This window comes from Micromys minutus (genome assembly GCF_963924665.1).
Source record: "Micromys minutus genome assembly, chromosome: X".
In the NCBI taxonomy this organism is placed as follows: domain Eukaryota; kingdom Metazoa; phylum Chordata; class Mammalia; order Rodentia; family Muridae; genus Micromys; species Micromys minutus.
Window position 1 is genome coordinate 82,817,343 of NC_137970.1, and position 25,584 is coordinate 82,842,926.

Here is a 25,584-nt window from a genome sequence, read left to right on the forward strand (position 1 = left end):
TTGATGGCTATGTAGCACCTGTGCAGCTTGGTCTTCATGTAGGTCCCAAATAACTGGAAAGGGGGCTATCCCAAAAGCAGTTGCCTGTACATTGGATATGCTCTACTAGCTGGGCTGCCTTGTCTGGCCTCAGTGGGAGAGAAAGCATCTAGCCCTGTAGAGACTTGATGTGCCATGGTGGGGGATACTTAGAGGGCCCCACCCACTTAGAGGAGAAGGAGATGGGGGAAGGATTGTGGGAGGAGGTTACTGAGAAGGGGTCAGTGAGTAGAACGTAAAGTGAATAAGTAAAAAAAAAAACTTAAAAATATATCTTATGAAACTCTCAAAAATAAATATGATGCTTTTTTAAGGAAAAGAGAAAATGAAACTAGGACAGTGTGGGCTCAGCTACACTTAGCAAGATACGTTCTGATTGATTAGAGATGGCAGAAATTTACTCTGACCTCCCTAGTTAATGTGTAAAACCAAGCAGAAAAACATTCTTGATAAGAGCTGTGCTTTCTATAAAATGAAAATAGACTTAGCTATGTATATTTTCTATGTGGTTACCAAAGGGGAGAATTCTAACCATGTTCCTCATTAATGTTCAGAAGCAAAATAATTAACCTAAAATTTAGCTAGAATATATGCTGACTATGTGAAAAGTAGGAGTTACTGGGAACAGAAAATGTAACTGTCTAGTCTAGCAAGGGGCCTAAGGTGAGGAGAAGCGTCCCAAGGAGAGACAGAGAGAGATACAATCAAAATACATAACATGCCTATATCAAAGTGTCATTATGAAAGCCAATGCTATGTATAATGAATATCTGTTAATTAAAGGTGTTTATTACAAAAGATCCTCAATATTAAAAATATCACCAAGGCTTAGCTGACTATGTAATGTGTTTCCGTGCAAGCATAAAGACCTGAATTCTGTTTCCCAACACCCATGTAAACTTAAGGAGAAGTGTGCACATGTCTATTGTTATAAAAGTAGTACTGAGAGGTGGAGGCAGTTAGATACTGGGGTCTGTATAGCTGGCAAGCTCTCTCTGGGTTCAGTTAAAAGACTAGAGAGTATGATGTGTGACACCATCCCTAAGAAAATAAATGTTTGCTTACCACCAAATAGGGAAGAAATGAGAGAACAATGTATAGATACACCAAAGTTTACCTTTCTGAACCAATAGATTTTATCAGGGCTACTTACAGGAGCATGGGTGAAGGATTTCTTACAGGGGTAGAATGACTCAAAGACAGCTGCATCACCAAAGCCCGTCCTGACATTGATGGCAGCTCACAAGAGCTGGAAACCTAGAGCACACTGTGAAGCCTTCAGGCAGCTCAACAAACTTAGAGCGTCCACTTCATGTGGCTTAGTTGGCCGGAGTCTGCACAGGCAGCTTGGATGATTTTGTTGCTTCTAGATAGTTTGAGTGATCTCTGCTACTTCCAGGTAGCTCACCTTCTTTGAGAGTGTCTCTCAGCAGTTCTGTTTATATACACTTGAGGACAAAGGAGCCTAGATCTGCTTAGTTTCAGGGATTTCCTAAACCCTTTACTTCCTGAGCTTAAGGAGTTTTTCAGAAACAAGGAATGCTTCTCCCATTAGAACTTGCCATGTCTTAACAAAACTTTAAAATACAGACATTTATCTCAAAGGATATTGATATACAACAGAGGAATATAGGAAGGTATCTGTCTTGGACCTCCGGTGTACACACATACACAGAGGCATACCCACTGGCACACAAATATACATATACCCAGACATCATACAACACCCATACATTATACAAAAATATTAAATGCTGGCATTTATCATATCAAAATAAAATCATTAATGAGGTAGTAAAATAATTTACATTTTCATATCAAGTTTACAGAATCTGAGATGTACTATACTATTAAAACACAAATAAATTCAGCTATAGTTTTTGCATATGTGTTATTCAGTATTCACGTGTCTAATATCTGTCTGTAGCAAACCTATAAAATAGTTTATGAGCCTGTGTCAGGATTGCCTATAAGACTTGTTATAATACACTTCCAAGTGCCTGAGTGGACCGTAGAAATCTGCATTTTAAGTAAGCCTTTGGATGCTGCTGATGCTAAAGAGCTAGTGACAGCACTTTGAGAACCACAGCCTTATTTCATTCAAAATTCACAAACTTGCAACCATTTCTCCATTATGTTAACATGAAATAAAAAAATAGACACTAGGTACTGTGATTTAATATATATATATATATATATATATACACATATAAATACATATATATAATTAGCTCTTATTACTATGTATTGACAATCACCCAATATCCTCTTTATTGATTATATTGCACAATTACTGATATGAGAACATGTTCCTTGGATCTTAGTGCCTATTACTAAGTGATGCTTTCTAGGAGGCCTAACAAGAAAGAAACATTTCTTAGCTTCTTAGCTCTTAGTATCATGATCATGCTCCTTATTATATCAGAAAGTAGGCCTTTAAAACATGACAAACTATCATTCTGGAAATTATTAATGTACTCAATATATATTCAAAGTTTTAATGTCAGTTAATTTGGTTTTAATATAGTCATTGATTTAAAAAAAATAAAAACAAACCTAGTAATGTAGACTTTGTGGTCCATTTTATCATGAAATTAACTGTCTTTGAATGTGACCTGGCCTTGGCTACTAAATGTAGATTATTGTGTTCATTTGTGAAAAGATGTGGGTTTTTTTCCCTATTTCTACACATTTAAGTATTTTATCCGATTTCTAAGTTAATACCTTGTCTTTAAACATTTGTTCTTCTAAGAATACCAAAACAGCTTCAGAACCTCCTTTGGCTCCTCCTGTATCTGAAGAAGAGGATGAAGAAGAGGAAGAGGAAGAAGATGACAATGAACCCCCACCTGTCATTGCACCAAGACCAGAGCATACAAAATCAGTAAGTCACAAAGGGAAATATGGTATGTTTTCTGAATTATAGTTTTCTGATTTTATGTATATATGATATATAAATATATAATCATAAATATATATAAATATATAATCATAGATGCACACATAACAATTCTTAAAGCAAAAGTGAAACTGTCCATGACAGTGGTTTTTAACCTGTGGGTTGCTATCCCAACAGATGTCATATAGCAAATATCGTGCATATCAGATATTTACATTATAAATTGTAACAGTAACAAAATTGAAGTTATGAAGTAACAATGAAACTAACCTTATGGTTGGAAGGGTCATTAGAACATGAAAAACTGTATTAAAGTGTTGCAGCATTAGGAATGTTGAGAACCACTGCTCTAGGGGAACAAACTAGAATAATGGGAGGGAGAAGAGTTGCAAAAGGGAAGAGCAGATGTGGGAGTATGGGAGTATATATGTTCTATATAAAAAGTATACTTGTGTTAAAACCCCCTTATGTAACATGGTACCAGTGGCAATGAATATGTACAATGAGATTTTATCAACATTTTGGATAGATAGATAGATAGATAGATAGATAGATAGATAGATAGATAGATAGATAGATGATAGATAGACAGACAGACAGATAGACAGACTTATCAGGTTAGAAAATGAATATAACATGTTGAATAGATCATGACTCAAAAGATGACATTTTGAGCAGATTTTGTAGCACATGACTTTAATCCCATTATTTAAGAGGCTGAGGGGATAGGAGTCAAAGTCCCAGGCCAGCCTGTGTTACATAGTAAGACTATGGCTCAAAACAAGGCTAAAAAATATCAAACAATGTGGCATTTTGTGGTTGAGGGATGTCTGGGTTGTTAAAATGTTTGTTGTACAAACATGAGGACATGAGTTTCTTCTTTCAGTCCAGTACTACATGCTTAAAATTTCAGTGCTTGATAAGTAGAGACAAAAGGATCCCTACGGCTTGCTTGCAAGTCAGTCTAGCCATCTTCAGATTAATGAGAAATCCTGCCTCTGAAAAATAAGAAGAGAGCAATTGAGTGACATCATATAGCTTCACATGCACATGCTACACATGTACATCCATGCACACAAACATGCACACACATACATACACAAAAAGTCCCATTTGGAAGGTAATTTTAGAATAATATTGAGTAACTAATACCTACCTATTGGGCATCTCTCCTGTTCCCAGAGCTAGAGTATCGAATACAAGCCTGGAAGCTGTAGAAATGGCTCGGCAGTCACAAGTACTCCTAAACTTCTAGGGAACCCTAGTTCACAGAAGATGTGTTGGCAGCTCATAACCACCTGTAACTCCAGTGCTAGGGGATCCTACTCATGTTTTGGTTCCACTGACACCTGTTCATGACAGACACATAAACATATGTACATACATACACACACAAATTAAAGTTAAAATTAATCATTTTAACAGTAATATGAGGCTAAAATCAGTATATCAATATAAAATTTTTGTTATTTTGGTTTCATAAATGAGTACATTTACATCATTTCCACCCTTTCCTCTTGCCCCTCCAACCCCTCCCATGCCCACCAAACTATCTCTCTGAAATTCATGATTTCTTCTATAATTGTTGTTTTATATGTGTTTTCTGAACAATCAAAAGACAAAACACTAAATGAGCCTGGTTTGGTTTTGAAGTCATGATTTGAAGGTATAAGATTATCAAATCCAATGACTTGCTAATAATGCAGAAAAAATTTCACATGTAGCTTCAAATTTGTAAAATTACAGAGGTGGAAATAAGGGAAGGCGTCCATGAGACCCTGACTGAAAGAATTCCTAAGGGAGGAGCAACAAGATCAGAATTAGCAAGGCCATGGATAGGGACTTCTTTTTAGCATAAGTGATGCTCCTTAACGTTCTTTAACAACAGTGAAGTGACAGTCCCTTCCTGTTATACTCTTCCTTATCTATTGTATTAATTGTGGAATTGCAGCCAGTATGTTTGTCTTTCAGATCTATACTCGTTCTGTGGTTGAATCAATTGCTTCACCAGCAGCACCAAATAAAGAAGCCACCCCACCTTCTGCTGAGAATGCCAATTCCAGTACTTTGTACAGGAATACAGATCGACAAAGAAAAAAATCCAAGATGACAGATGAGGAGATCCTAGAGAAGCTACGTGAGTATTTTTTCCATTAGAAAGTAGCTCTCATGCACTGAATAGAAGGAGAATTGATCCTTTGGGTGTTTTGATCTTCTTGTTGGACTCTAGGATCCCTTAAGTCATGAAATGTTTTAGGAGTTTCTGTTCCTGAGAGAGTTTCCTCTCTCCCTCATAGTCCTAATCTGACTGAACGTAAACTTTTTCACTTAGAATGGTCAAAATGGTCAATGAAAATGTAAAGGAAAAATATATTAAGGTAGTAAGTTTTAAGATTACAATACTAAAAAATAATTAAAATGCTCTGATTTAAGGATGTCATGACTATACCAGAAGGTCCCCATTAATAGACATTGGTTTAAAAAAAAATCAATAGAATACAATAGGAAACGTGCAGCCACAGGTAAAAATAGCTTCCCCTTATCTATGGGGAGGGAGACAGGAGCAGTAGTCACTTCCAAGGTGTCACTGGTTCACACATACTGCTGCCATTTCTAATTTGACAAAATACTCAAGATTCAAGATTATGAAACAGGTTCTCCCCTGTAAAAAATGTATTTATTAAATTCACACAGAATGGCTAGATATTAGCAATCAGTGCTCCCAGTTTGACTCTTACTAGTGCTTTATTCTGTTTTTTTCTCTTTGAATGGTAAGTTTTATTAGCATAATACAATAAAACAATAAAAGGACTGCCACTTTTTACCTTTTTTTTTTTTCAGCTAAGAGAGCAAAGGAAACGAGAAAATTCATTTTCTGGCCACAGGGAGGCACTGTAAACATGGCAATGGGGCCATTTTTGCCACTAAGGAGCTAGCTGAAGATAGTTTTTAGTTTCCCCATTGTTATTAGGCTACTGTCATCTAGAAGATGGAGGTTAGAGATGCTGGTAGGACTCATAGCCTGTGATACCACCTCCCTTCCCTTTGACAGTAAAATTGTGATTTGGATTGAATAATTACTTTGTGTCTATTTCATTTAAAACACTTCGAATGTAGCACTGTCAGCACTGGGAGCAGAGATGTTTGGGGCAGCCAAGGTCGAAGTTCAGCTGTCAGCACTCAGAACTGGAATTGCTACAATTTAGCAAACTGAATTTTCTATACTCGATTAAATATGCTTCTAGCCTCAGTGCCCGTGATTTGTTGTAATAGCCATAATAATTCTTCCATGAGGAACACTTTGTGAGTGACCACTTTCCATATATTATTTTCTCTACAATCAGTTATGGTAGATTTGAATGTCTACATTTTACAGGACACTGAATATAAATTTTAAAAAGCTTAAGCGACCAAGTCACCAGAATAATGAGTAGTAGAGCCAGACTTTGGCCTTACATTTGTATGCCTTTAAAGCTTGCATTTTTCTCCATTAGCCACTTTGGTGTTGCATAATGCAACTACTCACGTATCAGACAGCTGGGAGCGATGCAAGAATCACCAGGAAAATGAAGTTCAGTGGTTCAGATAATCACTATACATTTCTTCTTTCCTTTTGTACATATGACATGAACTGTGAGAGAGATTACATTAGGCTTTTAAAGTCTGACAGTCATGCAATAGTCAATGACTGTAATCTGGTGTCTCTTTTGAACCTCGGTACATTCATTGTCGTGAACATTGAGTTATACATTTCATAAGAAAGCTGAGAAATTGGCATTACATTTCTGAGCCCCAGTTTTCCTTATAGCCTGTGACAGTCCTATGGCTGGGACCTTTCTGGCTCTTTATTTTGTTCTGCATCAAGGAACAGCAGGGCAAACAGGAGAAAGTGCTGACCTAGCAGTTTTATTGAGAACTACGTTTTAATGAGAATAATTGCAGAGAAAAAAAAGAATTAAGTGACTTTTTCTCTATTGGACATTATACTTTATCAGAGGCCAGCACCAGTCATTTTCCCACCAACAATCAGTATATTTATGGCTGCCAGCCTTTCTTTATGCTTGTAAATCTTGCCAAGGAAACCCTACAGAGAAATGGAAAAAGCTTTCTTAAGAAGTACACATCTCAAGTTCAGACCTCCCAGCCCCTCTATCCTCCACCCTCTCTATGCCCTCTCAGTTTGCACACTGGCTACCAGTAAGAAGTCATTTAACATTGCCTGGTCTCAGTCTCTTACCTATGAAATGGGTATAAGAATCATAAGTACATTTTAAAACTTTCTCTATAAAGGACAGATACTAGAGACAGAAGCACCTAGATTTAAAGCAGTGACCTACCTATGCTATTTCTGTTTCTGACACAAAAGTTGGGATAATAATAATAATAATAATAATAATAATAATAATAATAATAACATCAACAACAATACCTTCATAACATTATGACAATGAAAACCTCAGCAAATATATCTGACTCACAGTGGGGGGGGACTCAACAAATGCTCATTGTTTCCTTAGGAGTACAAACCCTTATTGTGAGCGTCCAATAGGATGAGCTTTGAAATGATAATGAGGTCCAAGTCATATCATAAACTCTGCATCCCTTTGAACATCTCTTACCTTCTCTGAACTTCGAAGAAATAGTAATAGTCCCTATACAACGAGAGACTTTTTTGAAGGTTAAATAAATGCATTCAAATAGGCTAGATATCCAGTGTGATAATTAGTTTAAAGTTATTGGTTTATTTCCATTGTCCCATTGTTGCAGAATGGGAGTGATCTTCCACTAGGATAGGATGTTTAGAACTGTGGACAAACTCGTCAGTGTGGTACTACACAGAAGTCATTGATGTCATTGGACTCAAAGGTGCAAATTAATCCTGAGAACGTAGTAGAGGAGCCTATGCTAAGAGACAAAGGAATGGAGGTGGGGGGAGGAGGCAGAGAAGTACAGGGATGCCCTGCCACCTACACAAGAGTGAACCCCATGAGAATGAGAAAGAAATGGCAGCTCCTACTTAATCATTCTCATCTTCCACCCCAAGAATGTGATTGCTAGGAACCAGGCAAGCCAAACCACAGAGCTCCCAAGCAATTCATCTTCCATTCAGATACTGATGGCGGGAGCCAGACCAAGGAATCATTAATGCACACAGATCACCTTTCAGTTTTACACAGACAGATAGCTTGGGTCTGGCTTGTTCGTTGTGGTCTGTCTGTATCTGTTGGGAATTAAAGGAGACGTTTGCATGCTTGTTTGCCTCTGAGAAGGCATGGATAGTCAGCACAATTGTGAACTGCAGAAAATTCTGTTTTTCCTCCCTCCTCTAAGCCCCACGAACACTTACTCCTCTTTGTTCTCCCCTTGCCTAGCATTCTAAGTTTCAAACTCTTTTTCCCAATTCACTATCAGAGATAATAAAAATTAATTTAGAGAATTATTGAGATCTTCCTTACTACTACTACTACTACTACTACTACTACTACTACTACTAATAATAATAATAATAATAATAATAATAATACATAGCTGAGTGATGGTGGCACACACCTTTCACTCCAGCACTAGGGAGGCAGAGGCAGACATATCTCTGAATTTGAGGTCAGCCTGGTCTGCAGAGTGAGGACCAGGCCACTCAGAGAAACCCTAAGTGAAAAGCAAAACAAAACAACCACCTTAATGCTCAAGGGATAAACTCTTAGTGACGATAATCAGCCCAGCCTAATATGACAGAAAATATATTCTTGGGCAATATTTTTTCTTTTGGAATGACAACAGGAAACCCATCTTTGAATACTAGACCTTTGTGATTTAAAAAAGAAAAAAGAAACTTTATACTTTAAGACAAGTCATTTGCTTCTTAAATGGTTGGAAATGGTTCTGCTATTTTTATATTGTTTTCTTCAGTGAATTTTATTGGTTGGCCTATTTTTGCTTTCCTCTGTCCCCATACTTTACCTTCTCTTTGCTGTAATTTATAAAAGTGATTGTAATGGACCAAGGAGAGAGGTCATTTTTAAAATCTTGTTTTGTTACCAGAATTGTAAAGGAAAGCCTCTTGTATATTTGCCTGGCATCAGTAGGTGGCAGCACAGACTATCTGGTAAAGGATAGAGGGTGTGGGGACGCCATTTTAATTGAACAGCAGTTAAATTCTAAAGCACAGTCTTATCAAAATGGTTGCCTCCTAGTAATCCTTATGAAAAGATCCATTTCCAGATTTTTTTAACACCACATATCATGGAAATAACAGTTGAACAATTTACTACCATAAAGCCTCATTAACTGAGCCTTGCCAATTGAAATTGGTTGCATTTCAGAAAGTGGTTTGAGCTAAAGCTTATTTGCTTTTTGATCAGTCTATGGAAAAGAGTTCACTCAGCAACTTCATAGCAAAACTTTCTCCGAAAATATAAGCCATTTAATAACACTCTGGTTTCATGTGACTTTAAAATCATCGTTTCATCAAAAGAAGAAAAAAGATCCAGGCACTTACCCATTAATAACGGACTTGACGAAAGATGGGTTTAGTGATGTGGAAATCCATTAGACAATTTGAAAAATAGAATAGCAACTCACATATCACTAGGTTGGTGGTACTCTAGAGACATAACTCAAATAAAATAAATATATTCTTCAACCTTTCTTGAACCATGGACTTTTTTTTTTGCAAAAGGAAATGCCTAGTTTTATTTGTTTAATTCCACAAGCATCTACTGAGTACTTGATATATTTTATGACTTGTGCTTTATGAGGACACAAAGGATATGCTGGTTAATAAGACTAGGTTCCTGTCATTGAAGCACCCCAAAGGGTGATGCCAAAGTGTGATAGAAGACACATTAAGAACTGTGGAAGAACAATAGTGCTAGAGAGAGAAAAGGGAAGTTATTAACCTTATTCAAAGGGATTATGGAGGCTTCCTAGAAAAAGTGACCTCTAAGATAGCCTTTAAAGCAGGGAGCTTCCTACTGGGGAAAACATGAGAAGTATGTCCCGGGATGAATACAGCATGCACAGACTTCACTTGATCTTAGCCAAAACACCAAGGAGCAATGTGTGCAAAGACTTGAAGGTACATAGCTAGTCACTGTGACGATTCTCTGTTATTTGAATAAAGACTCAGAGTTAGAAGAAATAGTTCATCAGTTTAAGAAAGGTTGTCGCTCTTTCAGAGGTCCAGAGTTTGATTCCTGGCATGTATATTAGGTGGTTTATAATGCCTGAAACCCCAACTCCACAAAATCCAATGCTCTCTTCTGGCCTCTGTGGTGGGTACACATCCTCTTTGCACATGTGAGACATTCTATGTCTCTCTGTCTCTGTCTCCTTCTCTCCCTCCTTCCCTCCCCCCTCTTGTGTTCTTCCTCCCTCTCTCCCTCCCTCTCTCTCTCTCTCTCTCTCTCTCTCTCTCTCTCTCTCTCTCTCTCTTTCACACAGAGACACACACACACACACACAAACATACACATCACCATGCACTTTCTCAGTCTCCCATACTCACTCACTCATAAAAGTGAAAATAAGGATACTCTTGAACGGCGGCTCGTAGAGGCTGAGCATCTGGTGGGTGGGAGACCTGGGCTGCCAGGGAGCAGAGAGATCTCTTCGGAGTGCACACGGAAAGTGCACCCAAGCCTTGCCCTGCCCCGCCCTGTCTGATCCAGCGACCAGGAATAGAACTTTGGAACTTCTGTTCCTACCCGGCGACTCTGAGGCATAGAACAGGGCTCGACCCATCTGCCACCTGGACCAGTGGAGATCCAGGGAAACAGACCAGATACAAGGGAAAGGCAAGAACATATCACTGACAACAAAATGGCAAGAGGAAAGAGAAAGAGTATATCCCAAGGAAACCAAGACAATCTAGCAACACCAGAGCCCAGCTCTCCCATAACAGCAAACATCGGAATTCCAAACACTCCAGAAAAAGAAGACACAGACCTGAAATCATACCTCAAGATGCTGATAGAGATACTTAAACAAGAAAGGGAGGAAAAGCAAAAAGATTCAGAAGCTTTTAAAGAGGAAACAAGAAAAACACTCAAAGAACTCAAAGAACTAGAGGAAAACAGAATCAAAGAGATGAAAGAATGGAAGAGGGAATTTAAAACGGAAATTGACACAATAAAGAAAACACAAAAAGAGATAACCCTAGAGGTAGAACACCTAAAAAAGAAATCAGGAATCACAGAAGCAAGCATTTCCAATAGATTACAAGAGATGGAAGAGAGAATCTCGGGGGCAGAAGACAACATTGTAAACATAGACAAAACAGCCAGAGAAGATGCAAAAAACAAAAAGCTCCTAACCCAAAATGTCCAGGAAATCCAGGACACAATGAGAAGACCGAACCTAAGGATAATAGGAATAGAAGAGGGAGAAGAGTATCAACTAAGAGGCACAGTAAATATCTTCAACAAAATCATAGAAGAATACTCTTAAAAGAATTACTCTTAAAGTTGTTTACTGGCTATGTAGAAGAGGCACCTTAAATGTTTCCACTAAACAAGGCATTCTCAGGAATTACACTTAATACTATTTTGTCAGAGTATAAGTTTCTAGCTGTTAAAGGTGCAATTTTAATTTATGGTGATCCTTGAACTTGGTGCCAAGGACTTTGACCCTTGATTATAGGTGTCAGGTGTGTCTGGTATCAAAATCAGAGACTGGTCTGGCAAGGTCTATACTTAAAGCACTCAGAGAGGTGCAGAGCCTGGGGGGGGGGGGACATCACAATGACAGGCAAAAGAAAATCTAATTAGGAGAATGTTGAAACAAAAGATAAGGAGAATCCAACAGAAGCAGTAGAATTAAGGAAGGAATTAATTGAAAATAAAGGAGTCAAGGAAGAAAACAGATACAGACTTAGCACTAAGTAAACCTCATGCAGGGAGTGAATGCAAGTGAAGACTCAAAGACAATTCTCAGATGTCTCACCAGACTGCTTAGAGGATAGACTGACAGCACCACTGCCTGAGACAATGGATTATAGGAGCTCTTACAGTATCTGTCATACTAAACCTAACTGAAACATGAGCATCCATTCCCAAATACAGCGAAGGAAGAGAGAAGGGGGAAGAGGATAAGACAAAGTTTTTTATGAAACTGTCACACAATAAAGAAAATAATAAAATAAAGAAAAAAATAAAAATAAATCCCAGTAGGTCAGTTGGTAGAGTGCTAACCTGGCATTCAAAATGCTCTGGGTTCTATTCCCAACACCACACTCACAGGGTCTAGTGGTGCACACTTATTCCAGCATCCAGTAGATGTGCATAAGAGGGTCAGAAGTTCAATGTTAACCTTGGTCAACCAAACAATCCGATTATAAATAAACCCAGCAATAATAAATTCCAAACCTGATATATAATCCATAATTGAAACATTTAGCTAAATTTTTCTTGAATGTATATTGTTGATTATTAGTTTTTAATTAGGTTCCCCACTAGGCCAGGGCACAAATAGTCATTTAAATTAGTATGGCATCTCTAGGTAATATACATTGTGCACTATTTGAATGCATGTTTTCTTATATTGATTCACTTACTTGTTCAGTGTATCCACTGTACTGGGCACCAAAATTAAAGAGATAAAAACACAGATTTTCTGACTTCAAATAAAAGTTTGTCTGTTTTGTTAGAGTGACCATAGACGACTTTGGACAAGCTGATGCTCTGAGGTTACTTTTAGGTTATAATTAGGAAGTCATACCTTAGATAGAAAAGGAAATAGAGAAGCATGTGTGAATAGCTGCTGGATGGTGAGAACACTCCTAAAATCTAAAGCACAGGGGACAAAGACAGGAGAGGAACAATTCCATACCCTGGTTAGGTAAAAGCCAGATGGGGCAGTGGCCTGCAGTGTTCAGCTAAGGAATCCTGGATTCACCCTGTAGCAAGGAGGAACTTCTGCAAGATTATTTAGAAAGAGATCAGTGACATGTAATATATTGAAGTTCTCTTACCTTCCTGTAATGGATCTATATGACATTCTGGCCTGCTAGTCTTGCCAAGTCAGAGTGCTCTAGGATAAATGAGAAATCCTATATAGAAAATAAAGTGGAAAGCCATAGAGGAATTCACTGTCATTATATGTAATTTCTATACATGCATACACATGTGTAGTAACACACATACATACATATACCCAAGTACATACATGTGTGGACTAAACACACACAAAAAACATTGAATAGTATACTTCAAATGGGTAAGTTTTATGATGTTTAAATTATATGTCAATAATGCCAATCAAATGTTTTGAGCTCCAGTAGACTCCTAAATTATTTCTTTTTGGAAAGTATGAGTCTTCTTACTTTATGGCCAGACATAGTCATTAGACCCATCTCTACCGTCCTCCTAGCATGGAACTAGTGAACATTAATTACTTAATAGGAATTCAGAGAATTCTTGTATTTATACAAATTTGGAAAATGTATGTTATAGAATCATGGGTAGAATTTTTGGTATTTGAATTTCCTAATCTATAATATTGATTTTATGATAACTTATTTTTGATAAATGCTGAGTTTCGGTCAGTCCATTTCTTGTTTCCCAGACATCAGCAGTTTTAATATAAGCAGTATGGATTAGCCCTGCTTTAATTGATATATTTCAATGTATTTTAAACATTAAGTTTATTTTTCATATAAATTGTGAAGGTTATTGACTTTGATATCATAATTTTTACTGTTAAAAGGAAATGTCTTTCTTTCCCCCCCCCCCCCATCTCTCTCTCTCTCTTTCAGGAAGCATTGTGAGTGTTGGGGACCCAAAGAAGAAATATACAAGATTTGAAAAAATTGGCCAAGGGTGAGTAATTTTTATTTGAAATACCAAAATGAACACCAACAAGTGCACACATTCAAATTTACTGATATCTCAGATATACCAGCAATTCATGGCTCCTGTTCTCTGTATTATATACTGTGTTTTGTATAATCACTATTAGCTTTCTTTTTGCTGGTGGGTTGCTTGGTAACTAATATCTAAACACATGCTACTGGAGTCTTTCTTCACTGTCTTTGAGATGATGGTTTGTAGGGACATTTTGATACCTACATCATGTGCACACTCAGAGTGATTTATCCTGAAAATCGATAGAGTTAGAGGAAGAAGTAGCTTGTCTGAATGGGCTCATTACATTGTGCCCTCACATCCAAATGCCTGTGGGGATTAGATCCTACTTCTTTGTCAAAGTGAACATTAGCAAAATAAAAAGGAGAAGCTTCTTACTAAATGATCCAGGGTTGGGTAGGCTTGACACTCTGAATGCTGATAAGAAATAAGTAGCCCTACTGTACTTGTTAAAGACTCAGATTTTCAGACCCACATCACCAGTTATTTAAATTAGACTCCAGAAATGATGATCTTAGTTTTAAAAAGTCCTCATATGATTTTTATCATCAGCTGGACATGTGAACCAACGTTAAATCATTCATTAGAGCTGGATGTAGGAGTCATCTCTTCTGCAGCTCAGTTGAAAGTATACATGTATCTCAAGCTTCAGTGTGCAACTAAACCACAGGCCCCGAGGATGCAATAATATTTAATGAGAGAAGTGCTTTCTTGTCTTTATAGTAAATTTAATTAACTTTCTTCATGCCCAAGTAGAAAATATCACAAGACGAGTTGCAAAAAGGCAGTATTATATAGTAAAGCAACACAGAAAAATTGGCTTTTAAATTTTACTCTGTGTTTGGTTAAAAGCAAGAAATGATGAGGGCAGCACAGATGGTTCTGTGGTAGAATGTGTACACAGAAGGCAGAGTTCACTTCTCAGTATCTATGCCAGCAAATGGAGCTCAAGGGGATCCAAGGCTTGTTCTGGCTTCCATAAGTACCCGTACTCATGTGTACACACCTATATACCCACATATAATTCATTTTTAATGGACAGATATGCACTGTTTGAGGGAACGATACCACAGATTGTCATTGGTCCTCATAGTAGCTACATTTGGCTTAGTTTCATTTGGCTGTTGGGTACTTGCACTGTTGCTGGTCCAAATTGGAATGTGCTGCAAGTATAAAATACACATGTAATTTCAAGTCTGTCATGTCAAAACACTATAAAACATCTCATAGACAATTTGTATATTAATTGCCTATTTGGGATAATATTTTGCTTGCCTTCAAGTAAACCAGCAGTTCTCAACATGTGGGTCATGATTCCTTTAAGGATTGAATGACTCCCAGAATAGTAATGGGATGTTTTGATATCACACCTGGGTGGTATAGCAAGCTAGGTATAACAAGCTATCTGGCACAGCAGGTAAATAACTTGCCATGAAAATCTCGACCACAGCTCAACTGCCAGAATCTATGGTAGAAAGAAAGAACTTACCCCAAAACATTATTCTCAAAACACACACACACACACACATTATAATAATAAAATAAAATTAAAAAATATATGATGTTCAAATCAGAGTAAACATAATGATCATCTTGATAAAAACATTCAAAAGACACTGTTCAGCTTTAAAACATATATTTGTATATAATTATTGTAGGTATCCTACTTTTTAATAGAACACAGAAACTTTGCTCCTATCTGGTAGCCTGCCTTCCTTCATTCTTCCCTCTTTCTTACTATACCAGGGTTCTTTTTTCTCCACATTATCACCAGTATTTGCTACCCTTTGTCTTTTTTATCTTAACCTTTCTTCTTTTGGTGGGATATCTTCTTGTAGATTTGATTTGCTTTAAATTTCCCTGGTGATATTGAATTTCCCTGGTGATATTGTCCCATTGGCCATGCGTGTCAGCTTTTGAAAAAATTCTATTTAGCTATATTTATCATTTGTATGTAGTCGAATTTGGGGCTTTTTTTTTTTTTTTTTGCTATTGAGGGTTTAATTTCCTTATATGTTCTAGATCCTAAGCTTGATGTATCCCATGCACCGCATTGTGTATATTTTTTAAGTTTTTACTTCATTCTATTCTTTTTTGCAGTGTAGGAGCTTTTAGTTTTATAGAATTATATTTGACTTTATTTACACTTCACAATCTATCTCTATTGAAAAATCACTTTCTAAATTAGATTTCATTAAAGTGCTTTATTGTGGAGCTATGTTCTCAGAGGTGAGAAAGGGAGATATGGTTTTATTTTGATTATAGCCACTAAGATATAGCTGAACAAAAATAGAATTAAATTTAAAAAGTAAAACAAATGAAAACAAATACAAAAATATTTAAGAGATGATTTTATATCTCTGAGAAAATGGAGCCAAATTAAAAGCATCAAAAACAAAGATTAGGCCACCACTGAGTGACTTTGATCACCAAAAAGATTTATTTCCTCCTGAGTGCTAATCACACCTGGATTTGTGAAGGTGCAACAGAAAGTTATATGTGAATACCTTTATAAAGTATTTATCATCTAAAACTAAGAGGTGGGCAGACATGCTGGCACACCCCTAGCCTCGGTGCTCAGGAAGTGCAGACAGGAGGAATAGGTGTTCAAAGTCATCCTCAGTTACATAGGAAGCATGACACTGGCATGGGCGACCCTATCAGGAAAGAAGATGAAGAGGAGGAGGTAATGCAAATCAAAAACCTCATATGCAATTGAAAATAAGTGGCCTATGTCCTATTTGGTGTAGCAGAAACATCTGTTTTACATTCCCAAAGATTGCATAACTTTTGAAACTGATGAAACCAGTTGACATTTCAGTCATAATAAGTTCTTAGAGATTAGGAAGTCTACTGTATTTCTTCTTTTGTCTCTCTTAGTGTCCAACACGAGACTAAGCTTGGCTCAGTGGCACATATTTTGTACTTAGTGGGCCTTCAGATTTTTTGTACAGTTATGAACAACAGCCAGGTTGAAATATTCCTTGCAGAGCTTCCCCTGTTTGCTGGTCCCATCTCTCTGGGATTCTTTTCATGAAACAAAGAATGTTTTTCCATCCTAAATGTCCTTTCTATTCAACTATTTTGGCCTCTTTTTAAAAAAGATACTCTCTGTATTTACACTTCAAATGTTATATCCTCTTCCCCCACCCTGCTCCCCCCTCATCTCCAAGAAGGTGCACCGTCTCCCAACCACCCCTCCCTTCTATTTCAGTGCCTTGGCATTCCCCTACATTGGAAAAATGTGCCTTCAGTGGACCAAAGGCCACTTCTACCACTGATTCTAGACACTGATATCTCCTGCTACATATTTAACTGGAACTATGGGTTTCTTCATGTCTGCTCAATGGTTGGTGTTTTAGTCCATGGGAGATCTGGAGGGTTTGGTTGGTTGATGATGTTGTTCTTCCCATGAAATTGCAAACACTTTCAATTCCTTCAGTCTTTTCTTTAGCACCTTCACTGGGGTTCACATGTTCAGTCAGATGGTTAGCTGCAAGCATGATCAGCTGTATCTGTATGACTCTGGCAGAACCTCTGAGGAGGCATCCATATCTAGTTCCTTCCAGTAAGCACTACTTAACATCAGCAATAGTGCTTGGGCTTGGTGGCTGCATATGGGGTGGATCTCCAGGTGAGGCAGCCTCTGAATAATCTTTTCTTCAATACCTGATCCTCTATTTGACTTTGTATTTCCTCCCATGAGTATTTTGTTCTTCCTTCTAAGAAGGACTGAGGAAGCCACTTTGGCCTTCCTTTTTTTCGAGTTTCATAAGGCCTGTGAATTGTTTCTTGGGTATTCAGAGCTTTTCTGTGGCTAGTTTCTGCTTATCAATGAGCTCATACCATATGTGTTCTTTTCTGACTAGATTACCTCACTTCGGATGATATTTTCTAGTTACATTTATTTGCCTAGGAATTTTATAAAGTCATTGTATTTAATAACCGAGTAGTATTCCTTTGTTTAAATGTACCACACTTTCTTTATCCATTCCTCTGTTGAAGGACATCTGGGTTCTTTCCAACTTCTGGCTATTATAAATAAGGCTGCTATGAACATGGTGGAGCATGTGTTCTTGTTATGTATTGGAGTGTCTTTTGGGTATATGCCCAGGAGTGGAATAGCTGCATCTTAAGGTAGTACTATGTCCTATTATCTGAGGAACTGCCAGACTGATTTCCAGAGTGGTTGTACCAGACTGCAATTTCACCAACAATGAAGGAGTGCTCTTCCTTCTCTACATCCCTGCCAGCATCTGCTGTCATCTGAGTGTTTGCTCTTAGCCATTCTGACTGGTGTGAGGTTGAATCTCAGGGTTGTTTTGATTTGCATTTTTCTAATGACTAGGAATGGTGATCATTTCCTTATGTGCTTCTCAGCCATTCAGTATTTCTCAGTTGAGAATTCTTTGTTTGGCTCTGTATCCCATTTTTAATAGGATTGTTTGAATCTCTAGAGTCTAATTTCTTGAGTTCTTTGTATATATTAGATATTAATTAGCCCTATATCAGATGTAGGATTGGGAAAGATCCTTTCCAAATCTGTTGGCTACCATTTTGTCATCTTGACAGTGTTCTTAGCCTTACAGGAACTTTGCAATTTCATGTGTTCCCATTTGTCTTGATATTAGAGGATAAGTCATTTGTGTTCTGTTTAGGAAAATTTCCCCTGTGTCTATGTATTCTAAAGCTCTTCCCCACTTTCTCTTCTAATAGTTTCAGTGTACCTGGTTTTATTTGGAGGTCTTTGATTCTCTTACTTGAGCTTTATACAAGGAGATAAGAATAGATCAATTTCCATTCTTCTGCATGCTGACTGCCAGTTGAACCAGCACCATTTGTTGAAGAAGCTGTCCTTTTTTCATTAGGTGTGTGGGTACATTTCTGGGTCTTCAATTCTGTTCCATTGATCGACCTGCCTATCCTTGTAACAATACTAGGCAGTTTTTAATCACGATTTATCTGTAATATAGCTTGAAGTCAGGGATGGTGATTTTCTGGGAAGTTCTTCTATTGTTTTGAATAGATTTTGCTATCCTAGGTTTTTCTGTTATTTCAAATGAATTTGCAAATTGCTCTTTCCAACTCCATGAAGAACTGAGTTGGAATTTTGATAGGAATTTCATAGAATCTGTAGATTGATTTTGGCAAGATGGCCATTTTTATAATGTTGATCTTTCCAATCCATGAACATGGGAGGTTTTTTCCATCTTTTGAGATCTTCCTTGATTTCTTTCTTCAGATATTTGAAGTTATTGTTATATAGATCTTTCACTTGCTTAGTTAGGGTCACACCAAGGTATTCCATATTGTTTGTGAATATTGTGAAGGATGTCTTTTCCCTAATTTATTTTTCAGCATGTGTATCCTTTGAGTAGAGTAAGGCTACTGATTTGTTTAAGTTAATTTTATAACCAGCCACTTTGCTAAAGATGTTTATCAATTGTAGGAGTTCTTTGGTGGAATTTTTGGGGTTACTTAACTATACTATCCTATCATGTGCAAATAGTAATATCTTGACTTCTTCCTTTTCATTTTGTATCCCTTTCACTTCCTTTTGTTGTCTAAACGCTTTGTCCAAGGCTTCCAGTACTATAGTGAATAGGTAGGGAGAGAGTGGGCAGCCTTGTATATTACCTGATTTTAGTGGGATTACTTCAAGTTCCTCACTGTTAAGTTTGCTGTTGACTACTGGTTTGCTGTATATTGCTTTTACTATGTTTAGGTATGGGCCTTGGATTCCTGTTCTTTCCAAAACTTTTAACATGAAGGGGTGTTGAATTTTGTCAAATGCTTTTTCACCATCTAAAGAAATGATCATGTTTTTTTTTTTTTTTAATTTTGAGTTTGTTTATATAGTTGATGATGTTGATGTATTTCCATATATTGAACTATCCCTGCATCCCTAGGATGAAGCCTACTTGATCATGGTGAATGGTTGTTTTGATGTGTTGTTGGATTAGGTTTGGAAAAATTTTATTGAGTATTTTTGTATTAATGTTCATGAGGGAAATTAGTCTGAAGTTTTTTTTCTTTGTAGAGTCTTTGTGTGGTTTAATTATGAGTGCAATTGTGGCTTTGAAGAACAAGTTGTGTAGTGTTCCTTCTGTTTATATTTTATAGAATAGTTTGGTGAGTATTGTTATTAGGTCTTCTATGAAAGTTTGATAGAATTTTGTACTGAACCCATTTGGTCCTGGGCTTTTTTTGATTGGGGTGTTTTTGATACCTGATTCTATTTCTTTAGGTGTTATGGGATGGTTTAGATGATTTATCTGGTCCTGGTTTAACTTTGGTACCTGGTGTCTGTCTAGAAATTTGTCCATTTTCTCAATATTTTCCAGTTTTGTTGAGTATAGGCTTTTGTAATAGGATCTGATGATTTCTTAAATTTCCTCAGCTTCTGTTGTTACATCTCCCCTTTCATTTCTGATTTTGTTCATTTGAAATCAGCCTTTTTTACCAGTTTTTTTCTCAATGCATTTTCATCCTTTTTTTCTTTCACAATGACATGGGTTTTCCTGGTCATAGCGCATGGTTGCTCTGGTATGTACTCGTGTCAATCTTTTTTGTGTACATTGGCTCCACCTTTCATTGACACTTTTCAGATGCACACACAAATAATCTTAGTATAAAACCAACAGTTTTTAAAATGAAAATCAACAAAGTTCACTTTAAAAACAGCTATTAAGGTATAATGTAAGAACTGAAGTTTATTTATTGGAATTTTATAATTATATTAATTTTAATTTAATCATTTTTGTTTTTGTTTTCCCAATGGATCATTCCCAACTCTTAAGGTTCTGGGGGAATGAGCAAAATACTTTCTCTAGATTAAAAAAAAAACACTTATATTAACTTTGTTTTTACTTAAATGGCTCGCAACTGATTTTTCCAAGAATTATTGCCCTAAACTAGTGAATCTAGTCTCTGCTTCCAAGACACAGTGGTTTTATTTTCTTTTCATTAAGTCTTGTTTTTTATTGTTTCGCTTTACCTATTGTTATGGTGACTTTCAAAATCCTCTAATCATTTAGTGCAACTGTCCACCTCTGTGTTCCATTTTCAGCTCCAGGGAGCACAGTGCTCAATCTTCTGGCCTGAATTTAAGAAAAACCTCTTCATTAATCACTCTCATTGACTTGGAAAACTGCCTTTTTCCAGTATGGGATTCTGCCATCCCAACATTCAGGCCTGGAGCCATAGAATTAAGTTTCATTGATCGTAAATCAAACTCAGGATTTCATGTCTAATCATTAGAAGCCATGTGAGCTGAAGCTTTAAAAATGATAGAATTTCACCAAGTCTTCTATGAAAAGTGTTGTACGATAGGGACTACCAAATCTAGACATTGAGCAGATGTGTAGAGAAAGGGTGAGGAAGACAGAAAAAAAAAGAGAAGGAGAGAAGGAAGAAGAGTCAGATAGTCTGCCGAATTGTCATTAAGTCTAGAAGATTGTCAAGGTAGAAACTAAAGTATTTTCACTCTATGCGAGTTCTATTAAAAAAAAAAAAACCTAGATGGCCAATGGATTTTGATAAAACAACTGAATCATATATTTTTCTTCAGTCAACAACTATCATCAGAAGTTTGTATACTTCCTAAATAACCCGTAGCAGTGTGACAAATCGAGGGACTTATGAAGGCTGGCAGCTGCCGTGTGGGTGTCTCACTGCTATGTTTGAATTCATTTCAAGGTTTTCCCTCAAATGAAAATGCACTGAAAAAATATATCACCTTTTCTTTCAAACCCATCTCGTTGTTTTTTTTTTTTTTTTTTTTTTTTTCCTGAACAATCTTAGTGGATTGGTTTGTTTTGTAAGGAAGCATCACAGATCTAATCTGGTTTAGATCCAGTTTAGAAAATATTTAAATTTAATGAACAATTATTGAGCACTCACTATGTTTAATGTAGAGCCATAAATAAGAAGCAGGTTGTAGGCTGAGTGTAGTGCCTCTAGAAGTACGCTACGTCAGTATTTGCTTCATATCCTTGAGTTGTATCCACTTTGTCCCTAGCTCTACAACAACACCTGTTATAAATACTCACTATTTGTTGAACCCTCATTAAAAAGATAAGAAGTAGAAAACATAGACAGTGGACTCATAGTTAAAAGAAAAGAATGCCAGAATAATAGATATCGCCATAGATTATGAAACAAAATGAAAGAACAGGTTGCAATGTGTGGGAATCACTATTTCCTTGCTGTGGCAAAATAGCTGACAGAACAAAAACAAACAACAACAACAAAACCAAGGAAAAAAGTTTTTATTTTGGCTCAGTGCTCCACAGGTCTATGATCCTTAATTTTATTGCTCTTAAGTGAGTCAGGAGTCATGATGAAAAGGTGTGGCAAAGGAAACCTGCTCATCTCAAGGCAATCAGAAAGCAAAGGGAGTTATAAGCTGGACCCAGTAACAAGATAAACCCTTCATAGGCAGAATCTTAGAGCAGCACTTCCTCCATCCAGATCCCATCTCTTACCAGTTCCATCAGCTATTTACTTATCAATGGATCAAGCTAGTCGTGGAACCAGCATTTTCATGAGCCATTAATTTCTTTATACCTCCATCTGCTGGAGACCAAGCTCCCAACATTGGGGCCTCTCAGAGATAGAATTCATATCCAAAATATGATGCTTTGTTTTGATTGTGAAAACTTAGGGTTTTTAGTAGATACCAGTTGGTTAAAGTAGTCTAATATCAAGAATTTGTGGAATAATAAACAAAACAATGAAATGTGTGTCATTTTAGCATGTGTCCCCAGATTTCCAGTTAGTCTGCATAAAAGAAACTTTCAGAAAGAAATTACTATTGGTTTCATTTAAAATATTCTTTCTGTTTTTGAATTCACTGTTTAAAAAGACACTCAAGCACATGCTCACACAGATTTCATACACACTTGAATATAAGCTGAACTAATTTTCAAAATAGTTTTTGTGTTTGACTTTCCTGAATACATGTGCTGTCAGGTTTATAGCTGCTTATGTATTTAAAATCAACTTACATATTTGAAGCTATATGTTATATAGAATTATATATTGGTTCAGTAGATTTTTCTGCTTTCTCGTTTCCCTTCAATATCTTCCTAGGTTTCTTTAACACCATTGCATTTATAATTTGCTAGAGCTCCTTTGGGAGTCCCCTGACAGTTACATAAATATATCATCTGACTTCCATCTAAGATATTTGAAATGTGAAATCCATACGTGGCTCTCTCTGGGGATTTGTTAACTTTTACACAGTTACATAGTCATGCAGCATTAAGTTGATTGCTTTCTGAATCTGTACTTTCACCATGTATTTATATGCATAGCTACACTATAACTTATATACAAGTCTTTAGATCTACTACACCACTTTTTACATTTTATCACAGATTTACAAATGTACATTTTATGTACAGATTTACAAAAATTACAAATTTTGCACTTACATTTTTGTACTGTAAAATCACCTTTGTCTTCTAAGTTTTAGCTTCCCAACACAACTGGTTTATAATGAAACTGGTTGTCGTCTGATAGAAAGCACCATTTCTATATTTCCTACAAATAGAAATTAGAAATTAGCTCTAAGAGGTTTAAGTTCAGGTCAAGATTTTGGCAATATTTGTTATAGTTGGTGCTCTTTCATGTTACACTAATTCAGGATGAAGGGTTTGATTGTCCCCTATTTTGGTGGGGAGTGGATTATTAGGAAGATTCAAAGTATGATTATCCCCTCCCACTTTAAATTTGCACCAGCCCTTCATATTATAGAATCCTGATTGCTGAGTATTCCTAAAATCAATCCTTCCATTAAGGATAACAAAATAATGATTTCATAAATCTATCATTACTTCTGTACTTACTGACTTACATACTTTTGTTGAAAATAACTACATTCAATCACCTAGAACTTTGATTACATGGAAATATACAAATAAAGATAAATACTTCCTTTCTTAATTATCAAATTTTGATATAATGAGTCAGTACCCAAAATTACTTCCATCAAGGAGGCTTTCTTTCATATTTAAAATATTTTTATAAATCTATGAAATATTAGAGTTTCAGTCTGCTTCATTTCTTTAAATTCATTATTGGTTTTAATGGTCAGATTACGTCTTTGGCTAATGATAGTTCCTTTCTCTGTATCGGTTTTGAGGGAGTTCTAGAAAAAGCATATTTATAATAACACTTGATTTTCAAGGGCACAAACTCTAAAATTGCTCCTTTATGTTCTTTCTGATTCTGCCACTCTATATAAGCTTCTAAATCTCATATGAACCAAATATACTTTAACCAAGTATGTATTTCTTATATAATATTAAATGTCTAAAAATGCTTAAGAACATTATTACATGGTATATTTTAGGAGATTTAAATATAAGACAACTCTTTTTGGATTGAGAAACATTTATCTGTTTGTTATGGATATATTTTAGCTTAAATGGTGGCATACTATGTAGCTCCTTGTCTGTTATGTGCCTATATTTAACAGTTAGTTACATATAGGTAACTTGCTTTTTTAAATATGTGCTTGGTGTTTGCATTTGTATATAGCACAATTTAGTTAACCAAGCCTTCATTGGTGGACATTTAAGATTGTTTCTGATATAATAAAGGCTTCAGTAATGATCTTTGCAAATAAATCATTTCACATTTATGCAAACTTATAGGATAACTTCATGAGTAGAATTTTTGCATCAAATAACATAGGCATTTGAAATTTCTAAGTTGTTCTCCATAAAAATAGCTAAGTGTCATAGTCCAACAATAAGTCATACGTGTGTCTGTAAGTACAGTTGTTTTAAGTTTTACAGTACAACTATAAAAATTCATGTCCACTGTGAGTTATAAAATTCAATATATAAGTGTAGGATACATGTGTCTATGCTGAAGAATTTGTTTGCCAATATCCAATATGTATTTAATGCCAATGTCATGCCATATCTCTCCAGGGATTAACTTAGCTGTACATCCAGCTGATAATGAAAAGTGACAATGAGACCAATTTTTAGATCATTTTACTTCTAGACATTAAGACATACATATAGCCAAAGAAGCTTTATGCAACTTCTGGACATTTGTCAATTGTACCATCAAACCTAATGACAATATAATTAATTCATTACAATGACAAGTAAGCTGTCTTACCATTTCACATGTAATCAAGCATCCAGTACTGACCTCTTTATATTGGTTTTAAAGTTTTAAAAATTATACATTATGTAATGTATTTTTCAGATTTTCCCCTAATATTCCACAAGGAATCCTCTTTACACACTCAGATGAAGTTACCATGTTGAAGATGAGTAGCTCTAAATCTTATTTCTTTGAGGGGAATTTATTTAATTTTAGGTTAACATATCAAAGAATACATTTAATTATGGCATGTTTATATATACATTCATATACTTTGCTGTAATTTGAGTCCACCCCAGTGCCCTTCTTTCTCAAAGGGGACCATGAGTTCAGATAACCTACAAAACAGTGTGCTACTTAGAAGTCATGGGTAAATGCTGAGAATAAGCCTCTTAAGTTTTTGTTGTTGTTGTTGTCCTCATTCAGAAGAGACGTGGTGTCTAGTGTGTTATTCTTTGGGTTGGACCACCCACCCAAAAAGTATTTGCTTCCTCATCGAATCTACTTTGGACCACACAAGACAGAAGACATCTATGGGTCACTAAATAGACATAGGCTAAGCTCTATAATAGGCTTTGTGATGGAGGAGATTGGAAATACATTAACACTTGTGAAAAAAAAAAACAATGTTTAGAGGCCAATGGAAGATGCCCTTTGTTC

General features: G+C 36.3%; 1 protein-coding gene across 4 annotated transcripts in view; it reads left to right on the forward strand.

The window, feature by feature from the left end:
- Positions 1–25,584, forward strand: part of PAK3 (p21 (RAC1) activated kinase 3) — a gene marked incomplete at both ends in the record, with an annotated part of 85,489 nt that overhangs the window by 34,249 nt on the left and 25,656 nt on the right. For all 4 annotated transcript variants that reach the window (XM_080910839.1, XM_080910840.1, XM_080910841.1 and 1 more), the window contains 3 exons: positions 2,792–2,923; positions 4,910–5,075; positions 13,689–13,752. In XM_080910839.1, coding sequence (XP_080766965.1) covers positions 2,792–2,923; positions 4,910–5,075; positions 13,689–13,752 — 362 coding nt within the window. The remainder of the gene's footprint in view (positions 1–2,791; positions 2,924–4,909; positions 5,076–13,688; positions 13,753–25,584) is intronic.